At 40.9% G+C, this 18,979-nt stretch overlaps 1 protein-coding gene across 2 annotated transcripts in view; it reads right to left on the bottom strand.

The window, feature by feature from the left end:
- The window catches only part of ldlrad3 (low density lipoprotein receptor class A domain containing 3), a 91,580-nt gene extending 79,907 nt beyond the window's left edge, over positions 1–11,673 (bottom strand). Inside the window, exon 1 of one of the 2 annotated variants that reach the window (XM_026176416.1) lies at positions 11,189–11,673. In XM_026176416.1, the coding sequence (XP_026032201.1) occupies positions 11,189–11,243 (55 nt within the window). In that variant the 5' untranslated portion in view covers positions 11,244–11,673. Of the gene's footprint in view, positions 1–9,572; positions 9,868–11,188 lie in introns of those variants that run through there. The other variant, XM_026176418.1, reaches the window with a different exon arrangement.
- Between the last annotated feature and the right edge of the window lie 7,306 nt (positions 11,674–18,979).

The following is an 18,979-nucleotide window of genomic DNA, read 5'->3' as shown; positions in this document are numbered from 1 at the left end:
TACAGCAAATGACTGCTGATCACATGGGACAGCAGGGGAGCCAGCTGTCAGCATGCCAGGATCTCTTCCCTGTGTGATAGGAGGCAGAGCAACACAGGGGACACATACAGCAGGTCATTCTGCTCTCACAGGGAGCACCTTGGATGAGGATGAAAGTAGAGAAACCAAGGTGAGCGGGTGGATCGAGCCAAAGCTGTTTAAGATCCAAACAATGTAATCTCTATTCAGCTTAGGGTTCATATCCAGAGCAGTGTGCATTTCTGGTCTGAAGTAATAACACTGGAAGCTGTTCAAGGTCAAACATTTTAAAAATTCAAAAATTTCAACAAGACTCAACGTACTGACAACAACACAGTCTGATTCTGACACCTCAAACCCAGTCATGGAAAAACAAAACAAAAAAAAAACTGTAGCAGACTCGACATCCATCCAACTCGATCAGCTAACAATTACAGTCCACTGTGAGTCCTGCACTGGAAGAGCAAACATAGGCAGGCTTCCTGATACTTTGACATTTAAAATCAGCAAGTGTGCAAGCTTAACTGTCCTCAGGGCTCCACAGTATAAACAGGTTATATTTATACATACATTTACTGTACATCAGGGTTGTCATTGTTATCGTACAAAACCTGATAGACATAGCTAATATGGCCAGACTGCAACTCTTTGCATTTCACAAACCTCCCTTGGAGAAGCTCAGTTTGGCAATTTACTGCTTTCTTGTTCCAGTTTATATACATTAGACAAAACGATACAGATCGATGGATAAACTCCATTTGAAATTGCATTGCAGCTTTTATTTCTGCAGTAAAATTTCTTAATTTAGATTACATACACTATGAACGTCAGACATGAGTGCTCTGCTGATCATTTCTTTCCCACCTAAGCTGTAACTGAGCACATTGTGAGTGTTTTGCTAGTTCACAAAGCGAATGAACGCTGTTCTGGAGCTCCATCAATGTCACAGTGTGAAGAGGGTCTTCACAGTAAAAGATTATTAAAAATCATAAAACAATGGGATATCAATAAAGAGGAATGAGCTGTTTGAAATAATAACGGTGACCCACGAGCGGGATTTATTAAAAACATGCAGGGTTCCTAAGTTCATCTACCTCACCTCCAGGAAAAACTAAAATATAAAAGGTGTGAAATGTGACTGTTTTATAACAGACTAGTGTCAGACTTGACAGGAATGGGAAAACCTGCTCTCCTCCTCTTAGCTGCTACAATATGTGTGTATGTGCTATAAAAAAGTCACTAAGACACTGCAGCAGTCTTAAAAATGCTACAGAAACATTCAGTGCTTAAACAAAGTTCTGAGCACATCTCAAACTACTTTATGGCTCTGGCACTGCAGACAGCTACAATCAATGTCTAGCACAAACTATATTCAAGGTTGACCCCACCAGGAATAACTATTGGCAGTATATACTGTAAAAGTGTAGCGGAAACACTAGTTTGTAAAAAGTGAAAATGCCATATTCTTGGGGTGACAAAAGAAAAACTACATATTTTCATTTAAACAGCTCAAATCAGTAAATAAACAGAAACAAGTTAAGAACAATCCAAAATCAATACATAGCACTGTGCAAAAGTCTTGATCCACCCTTCATTTCTTTGCCCTTTATTCCATTTCCAAGAACAGAACAACAGACAAGATTATCACATACTGCTTCAATGCTGCTGAGGCTCTGGGGAGGCCAGTACACGACTGTTAGTGTTCCACTGTGTGGTCACCTATCGTGTACGTTTTATTGCATTGGCAGTGTGTTTGGTATCATTGTTATACAAAAAAATGAAGGCTGTTGCCAGTCAGGCAGAGCCATGACAGAGCCTCCACTTGCAGACTCTTACAACATTGTCTCTTTCCTTACATCCTACAGACATATTGATTATGTTTTGAACCAAAACTCAGATCACTCCATAAGACGTGTTTTTTTAGTCCAGTTCTCGTGTAATGTGGCATACCTCAAGCCTTTTCTCCCAGTTTCCCTTCCTTAATAATGGCTCCTTGACAGCCAACCTTCCAATGACTCGATTTCTGATGAGGCTTCAGCAAACAGATGGATCAACTAAAGGGCCAGATGAATCTCTTAGTTCCTGTTTCATGTCTTGGACTTCGCCCCCCCCCCCCCCTATTTCTTAAGGACACAACCTTCAGATACTGTTCATCTGCTGTAGATAGTTTTTAGGTATGCCACTTTTTATTCTTCCCTCCACTTATCTAGTTTCCTCAGACTTTCTAAGGCCACATTGTACACCATGCTGAGATATGCAAACTTGTGGGAATTACCTTGTCTATGCATAAATATTCTTTTTTTGCTATGCTTGGCATTTCTCAACTAAAGAAATTGGAGTGGAGCAATTTGTGTTTTGTGACAGGTTACTAGTAAAAAATGTCTAAAGATACCATTTAAAATATTCTTTGTCAGTTTTCTGTTATATGTAGGAACAACACTGGCTCAGCCTTGAATGAGTCACAGGTCAGTGTTTAGTGGCTTAACAATCTACCTGAAAACAGGTACAAGGACTAGAAAATGAGTGAAAAAGCCTGGGGGCCTTTTGCTCAAGAACACTTTTAAAAATACAAGAAAGTCTGGCTCCTTGGAGCCAAAGTATAAAGAAATGAGGGGTAGCTCAAGATTGTTGCACGGTACTGTATAATGTGCTGTTTCCTAACTTTTTCCACTATACTTTTTCTTCCTCTCCTCCAATACACATACACAAGGATTCATGAAATATTTAGCATCATGACTTCTAGATCAGAGCTGCTCGAAGAAACAGGACAGAGCACATACATTTCCCATGGAGGGAACACACATAACAGCCAAAAGGTCCAACTATGTACAAATCCCTTATTTGTAAATGTCCTGCAGTATACACGTCACTTCAGCACTAACTCTGTGATATAAGTTATCTGCAAATATTAATTATTTTGTCACATCTTCAGATTTGAAAATAATTTTTGGGATGTTTACTTCAGCAAAATATCACATATTGCATTGTTAGATGCTTTGCAATGGTATAAGCTCAGTAGTCCTTTTGGAGTTAAAAAATAGTCTAAAAGGCACTAACACCAGGCAAAATCACAAATTTCAGTTCAGTGAGTTGAATTATCTAAGGTGAAGCCCAGCTGACAGGCTGCAGTGCAACCATCTGTGCCACGCCATAAATAAGGCAAGTTTAAAGCCCTAAAAGGGTCAAAGAGATCTGTTGTTTCTATAGAGAACCAAAACCGTTTTTGTGCCAAGCCTAAGCCTATCGACAGTGACTTGCTTTTGGCACTGGCATCAACCACAGACTGTATATAAAAAGATGCACAACATCAGCCACTGGCTTTGTCCACTGTATTTTGAAGTCTCAATGTTAGTAGTGCATCTGTAGCCATGTTGGTTTTGAGGTTTTAGAGTTAGATGCAGAAATGTGTTTGTAGATTTACGGCCAAAAGTGTGTGTACATGTGCGTGGTTTAAAGTATGCGGGAGGTCTGCACATTTCTGCTGCATGTTTTTCCTCTATAAACACTAGTTTTGGGGAGGAAATAGAGACACGCTGTTCCGGTTTGTAAACACTGTTTATACATGGGCCTCCTGGTGACTGCAAAGGCCATAGGATTTAACCGACTGCATTTTGATGTTCGTCAAAACATTCAATACTTACTGCATTTTTGTATGGGTGGCACTGACGATCACAACATCTTCATCACTGGATAAAGACAATAAAAAATAGCTTTGTGTTGATTTACAGTTAAATGTCCCTGTAACCGGACAAGTGAGCCAAAACCATTCCAGCAGAATACCCCAGGTTTTTATTTTAATTTGTCCCTATTGTGTGTATTAATGTTTAACTTACAAAAAAGGCATAAACCACACAATATGTGGTCACTACAGTTAATGATGCTCTGTTCCCAAGGACTGAAACATGACTCCAGTCATGTGGCTTTGTTTAACAACTCAGGGAATTAAAGCCACACTGGTCCTCCTTTAAGTCTAGGCATACTGAGCAAAAGCAACTAAGGCTGAAAGTAGGGATGGTTACCGTTAAGACAAGTAATATAAAACAGAAAAAACCCCCAAAACATTTCATTTCTACCACTGCCAATACCAACGCTGTTAGAGGAAAAGGTGGAAACAAAAAAGCAAAGCGTTTGTTGCCAACAAATCACTGAATTCCTCCCTGCTCTAGGCACTCTGAAACTGATGTTGAATTTCTGAATAACAGTTCAATTTATGCGCTGAACATTTCCATTTGAACTTATGAACACAACCACACCTAGGCAATGAGCCTGCAAACTCTATTTTCCTAATTTTTCCAGTGCTGAGAGAAGAACCAATAATAACAGCATTTACTGATACTCCTTTCAATAGTTTACCCCTGGAGCATGTTTAAAACTGGGTTTCAATACTCATGCTTTGCTGGAAGCATATCAGCTAAGTCAGCCACAGAGGAGGAAAAAAACAACACAACATCTCTTTCTCTCTTCCCTGTTTCAAAGACATGCAGTGATAAGCACAAACACGCAGAGTTTTATGGGGCCAACTGGCCTGCCTTCGTGAACAAACACTGAGGAAATACAAAGCACAATAAGCGGCAAACAATGTGATTCTGTCGTTCTGTTCAGTAAGAGAAATGACCCGAATAGTCTTTCTCTGGTTATGAATGGAAAAAAACCTACCTCCTGGCATTTATGTGTGGCCTTCTAACACAGAGTGATCACTGGAGTGCAAATTATGTTGATCAAGGAAAATGGCTATGTCAGGCTGAATATATGGTGTGGTTGTTAATGTTCAAGACCACACACCCACACACACACAGTAATTTTGCATGCTGCCATGTACTTTGGGTGAGCAAGCCAGTTCAGTGTACAGTGAATAACAGTAACCTGTAAAGCATCGAGGTTTCATTCAAAATTCCCCACTTAAGTAAGGTGTGGGCTTTGGCATCTCTTTGAACTTACTTGTGTGGTTAGCAATCTAAGGATTTAATAAAAAAGTACAAGTAAGGTTAAAGCTTAAACATACACAAAGAAGCTTAAAGCTAATCCTATGTTTTATGGTAAATAAGTGTCACAGAAACAGAGTCATCAGTTTCCAAAATTGTGTTGACTTCTCAGTGTTTTAGGATGTTTTTCCACCTTTGCCATTTAATCTGTTTTAATTGAACTACGCCTCATTTTCCTCCTTGGGGTGACTCCTTTGTGCTGATGTGAACACTGTAATCACATTTAATCAAGGACCAAAACAACCACGCCCAGACTAGTTGGACGATAGGGTCCCCTTCCAGTTCCAAACAAACTCCTGAGCAGTTTGTTAGCAATAAGAACAAATCTCAGTCCGACCCAAATAACATGTATACACTGCAAGTTTGAACTAAATGCCTTTCTGCAGTCGGGTATGTGTTGCATTGTGGGATGCGGTAGAGTACCATAGACATACAGAAAGAACAAACTATAGCAACTAGCTGTAATATGGGCTCACTAGTTCAGATCACAGCAACTTCACACTGTATTTATTTTGTTGAACCTTTTACGCAGAGTGAAACCTGAAACCAAAACCAGGCAACCAGAAAACGGCTATAAGTTTAGAAACTCACTCAGATCAGAGTAAATGAACAATAGATATGTGACCACTCTTAGTGTTGTAAGTGACTAATTTACTTGGATCAATTCTATTGGACAATAGATAAATATGCCATTAAAGGCCAAACAGGCGTTACAAAATAACCTAACCCTAAGTCCAGTCATAAGTCTGACCATTAGAATTTAGAAGATTTAGAACCTTATTTTTAATAAAATTCAACAAAGAAAAATAATCTTTATAATGTGTACACTCAAAAACTAGCTACATTGCTTTTTCAAAACCAAGCCTGCTTTGCTCCAAAATACAGGGCTGGGTTGGTTTAGGGTAACCACCTAAGATGACTTGGGCTTAAATGAGTGAGTAACTTAAGCTGTGGACTGCAGTGTTTTTGGTCTGCTACTAAAAGGAATATGTTAAAAAGAAGTAAAAAAATAACTTGACAGTTGATGAAGACTTAATGAGCAGAACATCCAAAACACTCCTAAATGAGGACTCTACAGCAGATGATGAATTACTAGAGAAACTAATAAATACAGTGAAACAGGTGACCACTTTCCTCATAAGTAGCTCCTGATTTACTAAACCAAAACTAAGCAAAAAAAAAAAAAAAAAAAAAAAAAAAAAAAAAAAAAAAAAAAAGGTCAGCCAATCCAAATTAAGTAGCGCAGAGCCGAACCAATCACAGCCGCAGCGTCACGTCGCGTGACTTGTTACGTACAGCACAAGTGCCAAGCCGCACGTGTGTTTGTTTGGGAAGCAGCCAGCGGGTAATGGAGCCAGCGCGTAATGGAGGAAATGAGTGTGCCGACTAGAAAAATCAACCGAGCGTGACCGAAGAGAAAACAGATGATGGTTCCAATGCCGGAGAGATTGTCAAACGGAAGAGCCATAGAAGTTCCGTAGTGTGAAGGTATTTCGGCTATTTCAAGTCTGACAAAAAACAGAGTAGCGTGCACTGTAAATTGTGCCGAAAGCAAGTCTGGAAATACAATAAACTGGTGCATGCGTCACACTGTGCGCCACGTTATTGTTTCGGTGAAATGAATTTCTACAATACTGTTACTGTTAATTCTACTCTCTGCAGTGTTTAAATGCTTACATATACACACAGTTACTGTCCCTCCACACATACGACTCGGTTCTGCTTCTATGCACCAGCTTTGTTTACTTTTTCCCACCGAGGCTTCTAGACTTCTGATTGGCCAACATTTAGGCACGGTTAGGAATCTAGCGCCACCTGCTGCTTTGGCATGTTCATAGCAGCGTTTTCCTTCATTTCTGCCTTTATGTGTGGACGGGATTATTTTTTAAAACGAAAACGGAAAATCTCCGTTTTCAAAAATACCCGTGTACGTGTGGACGTAGCCTCAGTCTCTGACTGGAAGCGCTAATTCGTCATTCGGCTTTTGTCAGACTAAAGTAACTGTTACAACTGTTTGAAAAGCTCAGCTATACAACAAGGAGAGATTGAGAATTTCCTTTTAGTTCTCAGTTTATTTGATATTGACAAAAGTTAGTCAGTTTTGTCTGTTCTTCTGTAAAACAAACTAAGATTTATTTTTAGAATTAATATTTTGTTTCTAAGTGGAATTGTTCATTATTGATCACTTCATCAGTAGTTTGAACAGTAAGGTAAAGCGGCACGTCATACTGAGAAACTCCAAACTATCTTCAACATATCATGTCCTGTCTGCTCATTATCTATTAAATCATTACCATTATTAACATTTTATACAATCATTATCTACATTATCTTTTGTTATCATTATCATTTTATTGTCTGCATTATTGACTATCAATACCTCATTACCTCAGAGGCATTTCTTTAAGGCTTAATTATCAGGTAAATCTTCTGTAACTACTGACATATTATGCACTAATTTATAAAGTGTAATATACTCATTCTTCACAGCTCATTGGTCACAGCCGGCTGTAGCTAATGGACAAATGCTGTGCTATTGTGTGTAAAGAATATTAAATGCACTAAAATATCATTTGAGTATTTTGCAGATCTTCAACATTCACAATTACAGGCATAGGGTAGGTAACAAACTATCTGAATCTGCAATGTATATAGAGAGTTTTTAATGTAAGGTTTGTATATCTGTAGTGACATTATCTGTTGCCAAAAGTTCAAAAGTCAATGTTGTCATATTTCCCCATTCCCCCAAAACAAATTAAAACTAGAAAAAGTTGCATTTCCTGCGAAAATGCAGTGTGAATGCTAGGGATGGGTATTGATAAGATTTTCACGATTCCGATTCCATTTGATTCTGTTTAACGATTAGATTCTTTATTGATTCTCTTATTGATTCTTTTTTTTTTCCTTTTTCTTTTTTTAAAGGGGGAAAAAAAATTGTACATGTAAATGCACAGTAATAGCAGGTTTTGTAATAAGGCAGATCGCACTAACATAATATGCACTGTTAGTTGATTATTTACCTGCTGAATTAACGGGAGAGGACGTGCAAACGTTACCGCTGCTGCTGGGTTGAGATTCATGAGTCCGGAGCGGAATTAAAATCACGACATTCATTTAAGGTCATCGCGTGTTTTGTGAGCAAATGCTTTTGCATATTCGTAGTGTTTCCTCCCTTAAATGAAACATCTACTTTGCAAGTATTGCAAGTTGCCCTGTTGTGTTCCGTTCTCGTAAAGTATAACCAAGCTTTTGAGCATTTGAGCCGCTGGCGCCGTGTTTCCTGTCAGGTAAATGACGCTCCGCAACGTGGTGACGTCATTCGGGGCGACTGGAATCGATAAGGGAATCGTTTGCAATTTTGGCAAACAATTCCAAGGAATTGAAACAGTGGGAACCGGTTCTCAACAAGAACCGGTTTTCGATACCCATCCCTAGTGAATGCCGTGTAGTGGAATCTGAAAACAGCATAAGGAGAACTATCTGCTGAAAACACTGTGTACAAGCTGAACTGTTTGCTGAAAACTACTTTATTTGAAACACTATACTGAAGAGTGTCAAGAAAGCAGGGAGAGTGCAAGGAGGGAAGACTTGCAGCAAGTGTCGCAAGTAGAATTTGAACCTTTGCTACCAGATCTCACGGTGGCTGTTCATCCCACTGAGCCAAACCAGTTCTGGTCTCAAACAAAGATATGATGAGAGAAAAAATGTGCACTGTGCAGAAACAGCTAAATTGTGCTGAAAAGAGGTGATGAAGCTAAATGTCCAGCAAAAAAGAGATGAAGAACCTGAAAATTTTGCTGAAAAGAGCAGAAGAGGCTGGAATTTGTGCTAAAAAAAAAAAAAAAAGAGGTGAAAAAGTTGAAAATTCTACTGAAAAGAGCAGAAGCGACTGAAAATTTTGCTGAAAAGGGGTGAAAAAGCTGAAATTTGTGTTGAAAATACTTAAAACAGTTGAACTGTTAACTGAAAAAAATGTTGCCATAAGCAGGATTCGAACCCGGCCCTCCTGCTCTGAGAACGGCTGCTCATCTCACTGAGCTAAAACAGCAAGCAAAACTGGTGATCACACTGATAATGTTGTCCCATTCAGCAAAATGGGGTAAAAAAATGGCATAAAAAGCTTAATATCTGAAAAAGTATAAAGGTTATGAGCACCAAAAGATAAAGCATACATCAATGCTGTGAGGCATTCACACAAATATATTATTAATATTTATTGAGAGAGGAGAGAAAGACTACTGCTAGAAGTTGGTTATGACACAACCTTGTATTTACTTTGGACTTGACCAACATTTCCAGTATAGCACAGCACTAACCACTATCTAACGTCCTAGTATCCCACATACTGATTGTTAAATCCTATGCTGTGTTTTAGCTTTTATGCTGGTTTGGACAACAATACAACACAGTCACATAAACAGAGTCTAACTCATATTAAGCTGACATTATTACCCTGGTCAGGCTATGAGCTAATAAAACACTGAAGCACCGTTTATCTATTCAAAGCTGAGCAGACGTAAGCCATACAAAAGAAAACAAACTACCGTAATATTTCGAAAGAAAATTTCTTACATTAATCACAGATACATCCTCCTTTGCTCCTGCAGAGAAAACCAGAGTGGGCAGCTCACACTAAATCTCTGTCTGAAGCTAATATAATGTTATTTGCACTTCTGTTTCAGTGACACGAGCAAAAACATTTTTCTTCTTCACTGCAGACATTTCAGTTTTTCATGTCAAGCGAATCACAGGTGTTGCTAATCACATTAATGACGGCTCCATTATTTTCAAGAGTCCCAGGAAGTCATGACAGCGTGACAACCCACAGCACCAGGCCAATTATAATGAAGACGTGAAAGCGAATTCAGCCAATAGGAATGCAAGAACAACCGTCTTGTGAAAGAGTTACAAGTGTCATCTTTAATGACTCTGAACTGATTGCAAAATATACTGTTTATAATTAGGTTAATGAGATTTTGTGGGTAGAGGGCAACTGCAAGTACACAGAGCTGTAACTGGCCTGTAACCCTCATCAAATCCTGCTAACTTAACTTTCACAGTTAAACTCCACTTGCAGGTAACAGCGTAGGCTACAGGAAAGGAGTGGGGCACACAATGGACTAAATAGAGTAAGAGCCAAAACAAACACAGCCACCTCACCCACCTTCTTCTTTTGATTAAATACCCAACACCCCACCAGCCACAATCCACTTATTTATTCACATTGAGTGTGTGTGTGTGTGTGTGTGTGTGTGTGTGTGTTTCTTCTGCTGGGACAAAACAAGCATCATCATCACCACCACAAGCATCTTGGCTCTTTTTAAATTTTCCAGCCACGCCCATTTAATGCACCTGTAGCTGGGAGACCGTGAAAATCCACCTAAAACCCACACTGCTGGAAACATCAGCAATGCTGTCACTGTTACACTCCATAAAAGCCACGCATTTTTTCGTCATTAAAAAGCAATAAAAGCAAATCCAATTATCTGTGACTGATACTGTTTATTTCTGGGTCATATATTTATTCACTGTAGGTCCTCACTGAAGCATTTGAGCATCCTGTAATAACCACCGGGGAAATTATACGTCACTAATGTGAACATTAGCTCAAATCTGCATCATGTTTAAACCAAGTAAAAGAAACAAGTGGCTGTCACAAGTGTCCCATAAACTACAAGACGTCATTCTCCGGGCCCCGTGCAGCTTCCACGGCGAGGCTGGAGAACAGCTTGACTTGTCAACGGCGCCCTGTCAACAACCTCTCACTTATAACGTAGCAGGGGGAGACCACGGCGTCATCTCAAAACAACCCGGTGAACGGACACGCCACGGAGGAAGTCTCTAGCAAAAGAAATACTTTGTCTCAGAGGTGAAGGGGACATGTAGCGAATGCGAGACACTCGACATGCACGGAAAAACTCTGAAACTGCTGCCAATAATCCAGATTTACTGGCGCGTACGCACACACAAAGTCCAGTTCAGTCGAGGGAAAAGAAATGTCTTATAAGTTCTTTTCAAAGACGTCGTTTCGCTAACTTTGAGGAAACTCGAGGGAGAAAGTAGTGCACCACACAGCCCGTCCTTAAGAATTTTTTTATATCAGCGCCCCCTCTTCCTCTGAACTCGCACCGAAGCGTGTCCGCGCCGTGATAACTACGTTAGTTTCACCCTGGCTTTGAAAAACTTACCAACACTTCTTGAGCCTGACCCCGAACCAAGCAGAAGGTACCAGATCCACATCATACGGACGCCTTTTTGTGCACCCCCCGGCCTACTCCTGCTGTCCTGCCCCGCTGCAGGGCAACAACCGAGGGCAAGAAAAGGGAGAAAAAAAACTTCTCCTTTGCTTCGCTACTCTTGCCTGTTTATGCTCTTAAAGTCTGGCTCTTTGACGTCTTCCGGAAATCTAAGAGCGCATTCGGCGAGGAAGAAGTGCTTTCGTTGGGACGGCCGTAAACTATGGAGTCCAGTTTGGGGAGGAGGGGTGGGGTAGGCATGAAAGCTGGAGGTGGCGGTAGGCAGGCTGAGTGTAGTCGGTCGTTCGTGTGTTGGTGCTCAGAGAGAGGCGGAGTCGGAGTCAGAGAGCCGGGAGAGCAGAGGCCGGCCAGTCCGGGACACTGGTTCCCTAACGGTGCCGTATGCGCAAAAGCGGGACCGTAACTCCAGCAATAACAGACTTAACTAACTTTGAATCTGTTCAGAAAAAGTGAGCGAAAGAAGTAACTGAAGGCAAATAAAATATATATATATATATTAAAGAATCCAAAAAAAAGGTTAAAAACAATCCCTAAGTGAGAAGGACCTGAGGATAAAATGACCATATTGGTCTTTGTTAAAGTAAAAGGTAACAACACCAGCTGTACCTATCAGGCAAATATATAGCTACCTGATTTCAGTAGGAATGAATATATTCTGAAACTCTAAAATAAATACATATGGTAGCAGATGGCATGGAGGAGGGGGAGCTATTTGGAGCAATCTTATAACAGATGGTTAGCCCTGATGAAAGTTAAAATAGGGAAAACACTTGTAGAAAATCAAAGTATGGATGAATTTGTGGTGTTGGCACAAAAACTGAGAAATGCACACAGAAGGAGATTAGTTCTCTCCTGCATTTCTGGTGTTCCATCTCAGCTCTAGCAACTTCCACACAAGCAGAAATGTAAAATTTAACAATCCACACAGAGCACCAGAGCATCCAGGCACAAAGCGTAGGCTATATACAGAGAGACAGGGAAGAAAGTAAGAAGGAAAGTAATCCTAGTGCTATATTTCAGTGTTTGCATGCCAGTGTAAGTTGGATTCAATTAGAAAGAGACAGGGAGAGGGATAGAAGGACAGGAGGCTTCACCTATCAAACCTCTTTTTATCATAGAACTGCAGCTGTGCACACAGGCAACCTCGCTTCAAACGAACCCTTTATTTCGATAGCAGGCGAACCTGGAGGCATAAGACTTGGATGAGGCCCAAAACCAGACTCCTCCAGCTCACTTTGTATTCATCCAAACACTGCCTTATCAAGCCAGAGCTTCATGCAGACTCAAACCCGTGGGAAGGGTCCTGGCATGTCAGTCGGATCTGTTGAAACTTTGTCAAAGATTCCAGCTTGATAGCTTCTGCAGGGTCCTGTTGTCCTCATGTCCCCCTATTGCTGCCTTTCAGGCCCTTTGCATTTCATTCCAAGTCCTGGTGCTTCATGGGTGTACATGAGGAGCCACAAAGTTTACTGTTGGCAAGCATGAATATTTTAAAGATCCCCGCAGTTAACAAAGACAGACACAAGTCTCCTCAGCAGAAATCCAGACTACAATCAACACTAATAAACTAAATGCTTGTTGACGAGAAAGAAGATTTGTCAGTCAATGTTAAATGGATTTTTATTCCGCTCCCCTGGAGATATCATTAATGTTAATGCTGAGCTGTCTCACAAATTATACAGCCTGATCCATGAACCAGAACGGCATAATCTGTTTTGGGGGGCTTTGCCCGAGAGAGCTGCAAGCTAAAAGCAAAAATGTGCTCAAATGCATTAGTGATTGACACACAGTGTTTCAGTAATGCTCATCAATTAGTATAGGCTATCTATAAACAGCTCAGACCTAATTAGCCAGTGGCCAACAAATGGACTCGTTAGGGGACATTAAACTCTAATATGAAGGTTGTTATTGACTTAATCATAGGAGAAACCCAATTAGTGGCCGAATTTGGAAAATGACTCTGAGGTAGTAAGTAGCAACCTGGGATGACTTTGCCTGTGGGCGAGTGGTGGCACTGAGAGAAAGATTCATCCGCAGAAGCAGGGAGGGGTAAGAAAATGTATAATGGGAAGTGCGCAAAGAGCATGTGTGTGTACGTGTGGGGAGAGAAAACAACACTTACAGAACAGTGCGAAAAGACAGCGAGCAAGTATGCCGGCGGCAAGACAAGTATCAGGAGGAGGGTGAAGAAAGTGAGATGGAGAAGGTGAAAAAGAAAGTGTGGGAATAATGTATGCTGTGATAGAAGGAGTGAAGTGAGAAAGGAAAATATACCTGACCAAAATTCCCCTCGACTCCTCAGGTGTTGCCTCATATAACAGAGACTTACGTGCAAGCTGTGGTGTACTACTGAAGGTAAATATAGTGTAACTCTGCCAACAAGAATAGCTGAGTCCGCTGCCACGGAGGGCGCTGCTAATAAATCATTTTATCTAATGAGAACGTGAGCTGAGGATGAGCGAGCACAAATATAGCTCTTGAGAGCTTCAGGGTGACACGTCCTTGTCGTGTCAGGCTGCCATCAAGGTAGCTGCGAAATGCCAAGGCCCCTGAAGGACTGGCAACGGCAGGTTCACTCTCTAGTGTGAATCTCTTGACATTCGTGTTATTTTTAATAACCAGTATAGTGGTGGGAGCGATGTCTGTGAGTGTATGAGTCAAAAAGAAATAGAGAGAAAGAGAAACACAAGAGTGAGGACACATCGTGCATCAGTGCAGCAATGATTTCAACAGAAGTTTCTATTGAGCCATTCAGAAGTTTATTTTAGTGACTACCCTGCACACCCATACATGCACGTTTGGGTGTGTGAAGCATGAACATAGTTATGCACTGTGGGATACCACACCCAGCCTCCTTCATGCATTTCCAAATGCATTAATTGGGTTAATTAGCCATTGATCACATAATTACTCAATTATGTGATCAATGCTGTGTTTCTTTGACATTTGTTAGCAAAGCTGATTGTCTTGCCTGCTGCAGGGACCTCAGATAGGCACCAGCAATTGAATCACAGGGAGATGTGCAGACTAGCTTCTGTGTGTGTGCATGTGCGCACACATATCAATCTATATAGGTCTCAGGCTGAGAGTCAAATTAGGAACAGATATTGATTTGGGATTTCAGAGACAAGGGGAAATAACAATTTAAGACAGAAATGCCTGAAGCACCAACCATTATGTTCTTAATTAATCTAGATTTTAAAACAACATGTACAAACTGGAATGAGTTACATTATGAAGTGTAAAATCAAGATGATGGAAGAATGTGACAAATAGAGAACAGTGTTATTATAATGCAGCAAGAGTAAGTCTATTGATCTATTGTAAGTCTAAGTTTATTAATCTTGTTATGGCAAATTGTAAAAACAATGTAAATACAAATACTATACTATAGTCGGATAAACAATAATGTATTCAATAAATATAATGTTTTAGCAGCACTTTAGCATCCACTAGAAAACAGGACTCTATTGTAGTCTAATTTTGTTCACATTATAACTTAATGCAAAAGAAGCTCAGTGTGCTTCCAAGGCCACAGCAGTCCATTATCGCTTCTGGTCTCCAAACAACAGGCAGAGGCATTTCTAAATAACAGCCTTAAACAAGGTCAAACTGAGCTGAGTGATGGCCAATCTTCTCTCGCTTATACATAATTACATTGAGTTAACTTTGAATAGTCATCAAGATTTCTTCCTTCGGATTCTGCCCTTGATTTTAGGAAGAAAAAAAAAAATTCAATCTCAGCTAATGCTCGTACAACCTTATATGTCACTCTAAATGATGAAATTATTGTCAATCGAGTTTAAACAACAGTTGATTAGAGAGAAAAGATACACCAGGGGCAGCTTGTCAGAATGAGACTGTCGTCCGCTCTGAACTAAAAGGATTTAGAGTACAGTTGAAGATTTTGGGAATATTGTTAGATTTTAGTATTAGTTCTTAAGCTAAACATTAAGTTACCTAATGATAATGTTACATGTACAATTGGGGGATAATGAAAGCATAAATATCTGAATCAAATCCAAAATAAACACAAAAGCAAGACACTGAGGACTAAACCCTTCAGTTTGTTCTGCGTTGCTAGTCGGGAGCTTCTCTGCGCACAGGTTTATCTGGTACACGGTGAAAGTACATGACAAGCTGCCTCTTGAGTATCTTTTCTTTCTAATCAGTCATCATGTAAACGTCATTTGGTACATGTTGTGGAATTTTACTGGATAGCTGAAAACCTTGGCATACCAACTGAAAATTGAGGACAACATTAAAGTCATTTGATTTATCTTCCACAGGAATAATACAACATATATTTAATTGCTGAGCCATTCAATACTTAGATTGTTAACATCAAGGTGGTGCTCAGTCAGTATTTGCAAAAGATATTTCAGTCTTGAGCTAAGGGGTGGGATCAGCTGCTGGTATAAATGATGCAAGTGTGTTGGTGAAACCAGTTAATGTTGGTTTTTATTACCATTAAAAAAAAGTCCTGGCTGAAACTAATTCACTGCAGGTGGAATAACAGTCATATTTTGACAACAGTGGTCCTAAAAGAACTTTAAGTATCCAAGGTAGCATTAAAATGGGTTTCAGAATAAGCTGAATTGAAAAACTGAACCCTTTCCATTTTGCTTCACTGCCCACTGCTCAGAGCAACACGTGACTAACAGCACACACAAAATCTAATAAAATATTTAAGAGAAGGAATAGGAATATCACAGAGAGTGAGCCAGCGAGTGGAAGAAAATGGGACAAGGACAGATGAGAGCATCGGGGCCACCGGGGTCATGTGATAGAGATAGGCTGGGATGAGAAGAAGCGGCAGTGCTCCCAGCAGACTTGGCCTGTTTTATAGCATTCTGGTTTGGCCCACTGCTCACACCCGCAGGCCGCCTTCATTTATTGGACCACCAACTGTCACAGGTGGGGGGGTTATGGGTGAAAGTAGGCCTTTCATTCCCTGCCTCCTCGCCATGCCATGACCCTAATCTATGCTATTTTTTAATCAAAATGCTCCATATATTTGTGTTAGATAAACCACCCAGATTAGCATCAGGAGAGTAACCTTGACAGTAACAATGTCTGTCGAAGACAACGAGTACGTGCTTGGTGGTGAGCAATTAAAGTGTGAGTTAGAATAGGAGGAGCAGCAGAAAGCAGCTGGGTAAATAGTGAAAGTTATAGGAAACATGGAAAAAAAAAGAGTTGGTTCACACTTGAGATTCAGCAGTAAAGTGCATAAATATAGGTGTCTGTAAAATGGTTTAGGAGGAAAGGGAGCATTAAATATCTTAACTAAACTGAAAGTTATGGGCACTCAGAGAGGACTCATCAAGAGCATGACAGACTGGAATGGATTCAAGAGACTAAACACAGGGTTGGGCGGCGAGCAGTGTAACGGCATTGTAACTGCCTAAGGTTGTAAAAAAGCCTTGGCTTGAACGCAGTGGTTTATGTCTTGGTGCAGTTAAAGCATGCAGATTGACCATGACAAGGGGGGAAGTTGGGTTTGGAAGGCTAACAGTCAGCACAGTGAGGGGTTGTCAGTCAGGCAAGACCAGTAAGATCTGCAGGACTCGGGGATAGCAAGGAACACCATGACAGGGTTATTGCTCAGCCATCCCTGCTCTTGGCTATGACCGGAGCAGCGAGGAGAGACGAGGGAAAGGGGAAAAATAGGAAACAGAGTGAGGGCGTTAGGGGAGCTTGCTGGGAACTGGGCCTTTGATCACTGGGTGAAGAATTGCCAGCTCAATGCCCACTGCTGCTGGGTCCCAACCCTAAAGCACTATGGGAAATGTTCATATTCAAATATCAGCTTCTTTTCTTCCACCACATGCCTAATTCAGTTTTTGGCAGCCAAGTAGACTGAAATACATGCACAATGCCTACACACTGAAAGACACACAAATAAATTGCTTTGTTCTGATGAGTTGCCCTGGGCAAACTCTCATTAGAGTCATTGCTGTGAAGCTTAGGGCCGTGACACGAGGCAACACAGTGTGGAGGCATGCCTCAAACACAAGCACACACATCTGTGTGTCAGCCACTGCCACACTCTGGAAAACAGGTGGCAGAAGGCTTATATGAAATATTGGACATATTCTGATAGCATCGAACAGGGTCTGTTTATGTTTTCCACTGATTCACAACGATGCAGCCACTCAAGCAGAAACGTTGTGTAGGAGTCTTCATATGGCCACAAAATACACCGGAATATAAAATATTCTGAGCTGCTTAGCAAATTTTTGTTTTGTATTTCGCTGCCCTGTCGAGCATGCCCGAGGCTTACCCTACTGGCTGGTACAGAGGTGTGCGTGCATGTGTGTGTGTGGGCCAATGGGGGTTTCCCACCTGCTGTTAGGAGGGATAAAAAGTGAGTGTGGAATGAGCATAGCTTTGATCGTTTCTAATCCTCAAAGGAGGTGGAGGGCAACCTCAGCGTGTTGCCAGGGGAAGGCCAAAATAGCATTTTTGAAGAAGGAGGAGTTCTGTGTTGCATGTTTATGTAGGGTGGATATCGTAGCTTAACTGCACACACTTGAAATTATTATTTACAAGCTTAAATTGTTTATGTTTGTGTGTTTTTTTTCCTTGTGGAGAATGAGTCATCCTCACTTGATAGGGATAGGAACTTTCCATTGCTCGACCCGGTCATAGTCCCCATGACTCCAGTAGGCGCAGCAACTTTAAAAGCTACACCTCCTGTGCCTCCTATCAAGTTTTCTAGTAGCTTTAGTTTCCCGGTGTGTGCCAGCCACTTGTCTACCTGTCAAGTCTTCGGATAGTGATGAACATGTCCACACTACAAGTGTCGCTCAAGCTTTAACCTCTTAAGTCTTTGGATCCTTGCCACGCAAGAAACTTCCCTCCCCGATTTCTCTCCAGAGGACTCTATCTCATCAGCCACAGACCTTTTACCAAGCCCTCTGCCTTTCTGAGAATCATCTTTACATATTCTTGCGTTTTGTAAATAAACCCCTTGAACTTCCCTTCAGCCTCCTGCTTTCATCATTTTTAGTGCGACTGTTCTGGCAGTAAATCTAAACAGACCCCACAAATCTGTAAATGTCATCTGGGTGCAAGAAGCACTGCCTTCTGTCTTTGTTTCCCTGTGGATAATTTAATTGAGAAAGTCTCATTAAAAAATAAACCCACTGCCGATGGTGCCTGGGCTGAGGCGCATGCTGAGTCTGACCTTTTGTCATAAGAACAATTAACTTCAGTGGGTGCTCATTAAATAAGACGGACATTTTATTATCATTACCTTAATGGCGACTCATACATCAAGATTAAAGTCGAACCCTGTTCACCGAGCTGTCCCGTGAGGTTGACACCGGGTTAAATGAGCACTGTGAAAGGCAAGGATAGAGCATGGCTTCAAAACAGTTTTATTGTATCTACTCATTATTCCACTCAGACATACACAAAGGATTCTGTATACTGTGGGAGTATGACTCAAGTGAAGTGTGGATAAACAGATACTGGCTCTCAAAACAAGCTGGTTATTCATGTTCCCCTCGATGATTAGGTAGGGGGCTTTTAGTGTGAATTTGCATGCGCATTGTTGTCATCTTCTTGCCCATTATTTACCATGCAAGCCCCGCACTGTATAATGGCGAAAGAGATGCCACGTTTGAAGTGATTACATGCAGGTTTAGAGATGGACCTTTTGTAGTCGCAGCTTCCTTCCGTGCACACGTACACGACAGATGAAGCAGAAAACAC

The sequence above is a fragment of the Astatotilapia calliptera genome, chromosome 7 (genome assembly GCF_900246225.1).
Source record: "Astatotilapia calliptera chromosome 7, fAstCal1.2, whole genome shotgun sequence".
Lineage (NCBI taxonomy): Eukaryota > Metazoa > Chordata > Actinopteri > Cichliformes > Cichlidae > Astatotilapia > Astatotilapia calliptera.
This window is presented reverse-complemented; position numbering and strand designations above follow the sequence as displayed.